At 45.6% G+C, this 8,344-nt stretch overlaps 1 protein-coding gene across 1 annotated transcript in view; it reads right to left on the reverse strand.

Moving 5' to 3' along the window:
* Positions 1-7,625: 7,625 nt before the first annotated feature.
* The window catches only part of LOC107114305 (mucin-5AC-like), a gene marked incomplete at its 5' end in the record, with an annotated part of 23,171 nt that continues 22,452 nt past the window's right edge, over positions 7,626-8,344 (reverse strand). Inside the window, one exon of the mRNA XM_015415752.1 lies at positions 7,626-8,314. Within this exon, the coding sequence (XP_015271238.1) occupies positions 7,626-8,314 (689 nt within the window). The remainder of the gene's footprint in view (positions 8,315-8,344) is intronic.

An 8,344-nucleotide genomic window follows, 5' to 3' on the forward strand; every position in this document is an offset into this window, starting at 1 on the left:
CACGGAAGCACTGGCTCCAGTCCATTGGTGATCCTATGCAATCTTGTAAGCAAATTATTGGAACCTAGTATTAAAATACACATTCTTTCTCTTGCATTTGTATTTTACTTACATGTGCAGTCATAGTGGTAGGTACAGCCATCGTCATGGTTTATTTTTACGGGTGGGAGTCCATTTGCACATGTTATCTTGTCTACAGGTTGGGGAAGCACAACAACAATTCTGTTGTTCCCTTCACAAGTTGCCATACTGCAATTGTTGTACATCCAAGTTTCATTGGTCTGGAGGAGAATCACAGGAGATTTATTCTAAATGATTATGCTTATAGTAAGAAGTCTCTCTCTTTTATTGATACGGTCATTGACCAGCATAAACATATAATACCTTTCACGCAACATCTGGGAAATCTTATAGCCAATATGTACACATCGGTAATTAAACCACTAGAACAGTTAAAATTTGGATACACTACACAATATCACTTGGAGTATTTTATACGCGACTGATTAAAAAATCCTGCACTGTAAGCTGTGACTACTGGGTTGACACCTCCGAGGAGCATTTTGCAGAACTCTGTATCAGAGCGACCCTGATATTTCTTCAGAAGGGGGGAAATCATGTTTATACGGATTTCGTGATAAAAACGGCAATGTAATTAGACATGTAAGATTGTTTCAACCTCACCTTCCCCACAAGGACAAACCCTCTCATGCATGGGAGTCCTTCTAAACCGCCCATCTAACACTGTGGAGGGGAATGCTCACCATCTGACTAGAGAAAATGCCCTCCGTTGGGCCGGAATCGCCAGCTGAAAAAGGTACATCACTGGTAAAGGTAAAGGTTCCCTTGCTCGAAAGCCAGTCGGATCCGACTCTAGGGTTGTGGTGCTCATCTCCGTTTCAAAGCCGAAGAGCCAGCGCTGTCCAAAGACGTTTCCGTGGTCATGTGGCCGGCATGACTAAACACCAAGGCGCACGGAATACTGTTACCTTCTCACCGAAGGGGTACCTATTTATCTACTTGCAATTTCTTGCTTTCGAACGCTGGTGCTACCTTATATTTTGTGTGTTCTGCAGCCAATAGTAAGAAGTCCTTTTTTTCTGTTTCAGAAAAGAAGGAATATTTGGATTTCGGGATTTCTCCATATGTGCCTCTGTGGGAGCCAGCAGCAAAAATTAAGATCTGTAAGGGGATTTTTGAGATGGAGCGTTCTGTGGTCATTACTCGTGCTCCCAATGCAATGTGAGCACTATGCCTGGAAAAGTCAGATATCTACTGGGATATTCTGGCAACAGGACTGGAGTTGAAAGGGATAAAAAAAATTGCATAATTGGCTTAGTTATACATAAGTATTGTCTTGTCATTGTCATCCCTGGTCAAACAAATTCCACAGGGTTTGAGACACTATATAAACCTGCAAACTTGTTTATTAAGGTGGTAGTGGGTGCATATGCAACAATGATACCTTGGTCTTTAGAAACGATTGTTTGCTTTGCAGCCCAGACTTCAAAAGTCTCCTACACAGACTGCATAATATATACCAGAGGATGCAGAGCTGGCCACAAGCACAGATGGCTTTGAAGGTGAATAAAGGGAACCTCCACATTCAGAGACAGTCGCTTTTGAATATAAGTGCTAGGAGGCAACATCAGGGGAAGGCCTCAGACTACGCTCTGGTCTCGGCCCTCCAGAGTAGCTGGTTGGCCAGTGTGTGAGACAGGATGCTGGACTAGATGGACCACTGGTCTGATTCAGCAAGGCTCTTCTCATGACCGTTTCTGCATGCTTACCTTGTAAAGTCAAATGTGGTGTTCTAATGCTCTGATGCAGCTAAGGAGATCCTGCATGTGTATCACTTGCTGATCACAAACCATGAATGTACATTGACTACACATCCAATTGTGGATTGTATGTTCTCGTCCTCCCTCACTGCACTGTCTGAAGTGGGATGTACATTTGAGTGCATATTCAAATGCACATAACGCATCCACATTTTGCTGCAGCTAAGTATGCGTAAGTGCCTTTCTGAAGTATAGCAAGAACTGGATTAATACGTAATGGATGCCATATTATCATTAAATGGATGGATTTACTTATTTGCATGCATCTGATTACTTCTGAATACTCTTTTAGCGCTGTTTACACTTTTCATAAATTACATTCATCTACATGACACATGAAATAAATTAACATTACAGAAGAAGAAGAAGAAGAGGATGATGATGATGATTTTGGATTTATACCCCACCCTTCACTACCCAAAGGTGTCTCAGAGTGGCTTACAAACTCCTTTCCCTTCCCCTCTCCACAACAGACACCCTGTGAGGTGGGTGGGGCTCAGAGAGCTCTGACAGAAACTGCTCTTTTTCAAGAACAGCTCTGACAGAACTATGGCTTGCCCAACGTCATCCAGCCAGGTGCAAGTGGGGAATCAAACCCGGTTCTCCCAGATTAGAGTCCGCGCACTTAACCCCTACACCAAACTGGCTCTCATAATGCATGTAAAGGCTACAGCATGTAAACAGAGACAGGTACAGTGTGGCATCAGTGAACTATCATAAAACAAGAAGAATCCTCAAACTACTATAGTGGTGTTCCAAATTTACTAGATCCATCCAGAGAAAGTCCGCCCCCCCCAATTTATTAACCCTTCTTTGGATAAATTGTGTCAGTGATGGACATACAAAACCCCCCCCAGTAAAACTGAATTACCTGTCTAGGTGGATTAGCATTAGGGCAACCTTGTACAGGTGTTGTTGGGATTACCACCGGTGCAGTTGATGGAGCTGAAGAGGTGCGTCCCACAGTTGACGGTATTAAAAATGTGGGTGTGGGGGTTGATGGGATAGATGACGGCCATACAGTTGTAATGGATGGAGTTGGTGGATGGGAAGGAGTTGGTGAAGGGCATGGTCCTCGAGATCTCTGGACTTCACAATTTTGATCACAAATGGCATAAAACGTACATCCAGAACTATCCGTTTTGTTATATATTACTTCCCCTATTGAAAAGGGGGGAAAAACACACACACAAAATGACTAGTTAAACAATGTGTTTGAAAACTGTAAACCAAACAATGCCAGAACATATGGATATCCGTGCCTCCTTATAGTTCACTTATTTATGGTCACAACTATACGGAGTAGATGGGATCAGCATAGGGACCCCCAGGGGTCATTTCGTAGAAAAAGAGCTCATTAGCATAACTCATTAGCATAACTCATTTGCATATGCCACACCCCCTGACATCACCGGAGGTGTGACAGAAGGCAACACCGACCGCTCAGGCTCCACTGGACTGTTTTGGATTGCTAGCTATTGGGGGGGGGGGAGAACGTGGAGATCTGTCCTCGCAGAGGAGGGAGAGCTTGTACCTGAATAAAACTTGGTCTTAAAGGTCCCACTGGACTGTTTTGGAATGGGGGGCTGGGGGCTCTGCAGCTTACCTGGCTGCTTCTTGCTCTGACTGAGGGCTGCTGGGAGCAGGGGGTGGGGCTTGTTGCATGTGCCCGCCCCCTGGGCTCTTTACTGCCGGAGCTCCGCTCCTGTGTGCTCCTGCAGGAAATGACCCCTGGGGACCCCCTTTTTGTTCTCTCCCCATATGTCCCTCGGCCAGTTACTCATGCATGACTTAGCAACGAAGTGGATAGCTGTATATTTACATGGGGGATGCAGATGGGCCTTCTACTGAAAGTAATGGTTAACACACTGCATTTGGTGTGATAGCTAATTGACAACCATGAAAGGGACGTCCTGTGCTGTTGTCCTCCCACAAATGCAGATTTGCCTGTTGAGGTCACGGGTTGAATCATGTCTAACATTTTTATACCAGATTTCTATAAAACACTCAGAGAAACATACAATAAAATAATGAAACTACAGACTGTCAATAAGCACTTTTCTGCCCAAATAGTAGCGGGGATGGTTTTACACCCATCCCCCTCAGCAAACTGGAGGCACCAGACTTTGGGGGTGGAGAATAAGGCTGCCTCAAGCAACGCAGCTAGTGAGAAGGCTGAAAACAGAACGGTCTTTAAAGCTGTCCCCTCATGGTTTGGTGTACTTTTTTGATATGGAACTACCTATCTGTCAGACTTGGGCCTGGTTTTATGGTTACTGATCTCTGTATTGCTAATTTATTTATTTATTTATTAGATTTTTTTTTTATCCCGCCCTCCCGCCGAAGCGGCTTATTTTCGCTTTTGTATTCTCGTGCTTGGCACATCTGGTTTTGTTCTGTGCCCCACTGCTAGCCCTCACTGACATGGCATTCCAAGGGGGGGAGTGAGTGCGAGTCTGATTGTCTGTAGGTACTAGGATGCACCAATTGCAATTCTTCCTTTTTACGCAGCCCCCAGGAAGCTCTCAGGTTTCTCATGAGAACCGACCTTGGGAGAGATAAGACTATGGACATAGCTAGATGGGTTGCTTAACTTTCATGACCTGGAGAAATGCTTGAATGTGTGACGTATGCATGGAATGTGGGAACCATCTTTATTATCAATCTCCTGAGCTACCATCCCCAGTCCTGACAAAAGCGTTTGTCTCTACAGTCAGGGCTATTTTGGGGCAGGAATGCACAGGAACGGAGTTCCGGCTGGCTCCTGAGTTGGCCACACCCAGCAGGAACTCATTAGCATAATAGGCCACACCCAACAGCAGAAACTCATTAGGATTGGCTACATTAGGGGTGTGTGGCCTAACATGCAAAGGAGTTCCTGCTGCAATAGAAGGCCCTGGGTTTTGACAACAAACAAGGTAAACAGAATAACAAGCAAAAGGTGGGTGTGGCTGGATGACCACACTTCTGGTAACATGGGGGTGCAGCCTAATGTGCTAATGAGCTGTGCTGTCAGGGGTGTAGCCTAATATGCTAATGAGTGTCTGCTGCTGGGTGTGGCCTATTATGCTAATTAGTTCCTGCTGGGCTTTTTCTACCAAAAAAGCCCTGTATATATATATATTAAAAAAAACCCTGGAACATTTACCCTGCATGATGTGCGGGGGATGGAGCTGATGGGCAACATCTCTCTGCAAAAATTCAGTGTGGGTGAGGAAAAGAAGGCATGGCCTGTGGCCACGCTGAGCATGAAGACCGGGTAGATTGTCCAAATGCTTCCAAACCCAATGGACAGCCTTTAAGAGAGCCCATACAATAGAGGGAGGGAGTTTAATATTTAATAAAACCTAGTTTAACTCGTTGCTTTTCCCCTTGTGTCTTCATTTTGGGGTATGGGAACAAAAATAATAATAATTCTAAAATGGTAGTCCCAACCTGCCAGAAGTTAAATAAAAAGGATAAATAAAATCATCTCTATCAGCCAGTTCAAACTATACAGCCAGTCACCATGACGGACTTCCTTGGGTGAAAGTAGTCTATGCTTGAACCTGCTCTGAACATGAGCACACAGTCAAAGAAATATGTAAAACAAAACATGGCATTTGACAATCACATAGAGAGAAACTCACCAGGAGAAAATAGAGCACTGGTGTTCCCGGACACGTGGCAGAAACACGGAGTTACTCCGCTTGAAGTGATTGATACATAAGCTGAAGGACTAGTCGTTGCAGTTTTGGTTGTTGAGGCTGTCGATCAGATGGCAGAGTACATGTAAAATAAAGGCAGGGCATGAGAACGGGGCCAAACAGAGGTTCTACTACTAGATGTTATACTGAACATTCTAAAAATTTATGTGTCTTAAGTGCCACCAAGTCGCAGCAGTATCATGGTGACCCCGCGGGGTTTTCTAGGAAAGGAGCAAACAGTGGTGGTTGGCCATCAGGCTTACCAAGCACTTACAGTGATTCGGCGGGGGACACAGACTTCTTCCCAGAACCATTCCTGCGCAGGTAGCAGACGCGCCGCACCATGCCGTTGCCAGGAAGTGACACTGGGCGACGCTCTGGGAATGGGGCTTGAAACTCGGAACCATTGAGTTTTCAGCCCCATTGCCAGAGCGTCGCACAGCGTCACTTCCGGGGGACGGCATGGTGCGTTACAGGGAGGAATGTTCTGGCCGGGGAGCATGTGTCCCCCACCGGATTGCGGAAAGTACTTGGGAACCCTATTTGCCATTGCCTGCCCCTGCATACCAATCCTGAACTTCCTTGGTGGTTTCCCATCCAAATACTAGGCCAGGGCCCTGATGAGCTTCTGAGAGCTGACAAGATCAGCGAGCCTGGGACATCCAGGTGAAGACATTCTAGATACTTTGGTCTGCATTATTACTGCATTAGTACTCCACTTTCTGTCCTCATAACTTTACAAAGCACTATCCTAGCCATATTTACTCAGAGGTCATACTGCATTTCATCACAGATCTCTAGCTAAGTAAAGAGGTAAAGGCTTCCCTTCCTCGAGTCCTCGAGGCTTCCCTTCCTTGAGTCCGACTCTAGGGTTGCTGTGCTCATCTCCGTTTCAAAGCCGAAGAGCCAGCGCTGTCCGAAGACGTTTCCGTGGTCATGTGGCCGGCATGACTAAACACCAAGGCGCACGGAACGCTGTTACCTTCCCACTGAAGTGGTACCTATTTATCGACTTGCAATTTCTTGCTTTCGAACTGCTAGGTTGGCAGGAGCTGGAACGAGAGACGGGAGCTCAGTCCATCATGCGGCATCCCTGGGTCTCGAACTGCTGAACTACCGACCTTCCACAGCCTGCAGTTCAGCGTCTTAACCACTTGAGCCACTCTAGCTAGTTTTTACTTATTTTCATTTATTGTTTGTCTCCCTCACTGGGACTCAAGATAGATCACAGCCATTCAGCTTACTGATAACAAATTTGACACTATTTGAATGATAACAACATTTGACGCAAATAGTAAAACAACTTAAAGCAGTAAGGCTTGGATTGAAGGACTAGGGGGGGAAAGCACATAATTCCTAAAAAAGGTGACCTCCTGAAATGACTCATTAACACCAAGGCTCTATTCCCTCTACAAGAATGCTCTCCTGAAAAATTCTGCTTTGCACATTTTGCAAAATGACAGAAGTGTGGGGGACTTCCAGATAGCCCCAGAAAAACTGTGTAAGGGCATTTGAAGAGTCCTGGGCAGCACCTTCAGAACACTTTGCTCTGGTGAGCAAACCTCTCCCAAAAGAACATAGGTGCTCACCATGAAAGTATCCCCGCATAACTAACACCTTGTAATGAGTGTTTCTCGCCTTTGTAAGATAACTGAAACATCACTGACCACCTGCTTAGGATACATCGCAAAGATCTCGGGAGTGAAACACATTGGATGCATCTCCACTATTTCAAAAGGGGAAAATTAATACATTCAACTACACTATCAATCTGATAGATTGACAAGAGGAATACAAAACACTTCTCATTTGTCCTCTGATCATTAAAATATATACGGAACAAGACATAAGGGTAGTTTTAGTAAATCTTATGTAATACATGGAAATCTGGAATTTGTTCACAGAAGTAAGGAATTAAGGGTGGTTAAACATATTCCAGTACTTGGACTAAACAGTGAAGTGGAAGATGATGATAAGATGCCAGTAGATGTATTTACAGAAGACAGAAAAGACAAAGTTTCAGTGATTACAGGTTTAGTAGAAAACAAAGGGAGAGGAAAAGAACTCTTTCCAAAAAGGTAGCTAGAGACTTGACTTGTCATATCATACCTTCAGTTGGAATCGGTGCAGTTGGTTTGGATACAGGTGTTGACTGTACAGATGTGGCTTTTGAGGTGGAGACGGCTGCTGAAGTAACTGAGACTGGTGTGGTGATTTGGACGGTGGAAGGAGCGCTTGTTAGACCGGGGGTGGTGCCCGGTGTGCTTGCTGGTGTTCTCGTGCTGGTGGCAGTCGTCGTTGTTCCGGGGGTAGTTCCCGGGCGGCAGTGTGTATAGTCGCAGCAGTGCATTCGCATCTGGTAGTTCAAACACATCCCGGACTTCCCTTTCTGTTGGTTGTTACTGCAGAGCAGGCCGACTTTGGTGTCGCACTGCACTGTCTGCCCAAGTACAGCAATGTCAACATCAGGGTAGTCTTCTGCCCGGCACTCTACGTATTGAGGGTTCGTGCAGACCTTTTCCCCATGTTTTCGGATGTTTGTGATGGTTTCATCGTCGCCGCTATCTAGGTCAGATGTTGGTTGGGACACATCAAACCATTTGGTCCAGGAACATTCAGGCTGGCAAATAGTGGAAGTGGCTTCACTGATCGCAGGTGAGGTAGAACCTGATGGCGGGACAGTCCTGGTTGTGATGAGGGAGCTGGTGGACACTTGAGGTGTGGTCCCCTCAGTTGCTATCGAAGCCGTTGGTTTGGATACGGGTGTCGATTTCACGGACGTGGCTGCTGCGGTGGAGACGGTTGCCGAAGTGACGG

The sequence above is a fragment of the Gekko japonicus genome, unplaced genomic scaffold, assembly GCF_001447785.1.
Source record: "Gekko japonicus isolate JY-2015 unplaced genomic scaffold, Gekko_japonicus_V1.1 scaffold5695, whole genome shotgun sequence".
Classification (NCBI taxonomy): domain Eukaryota; kingdom Metazoa; phylum Chordata; class Lepidosauria; order Squamata; family Gekkonidae; genus Gekko; species Gekko japonicus.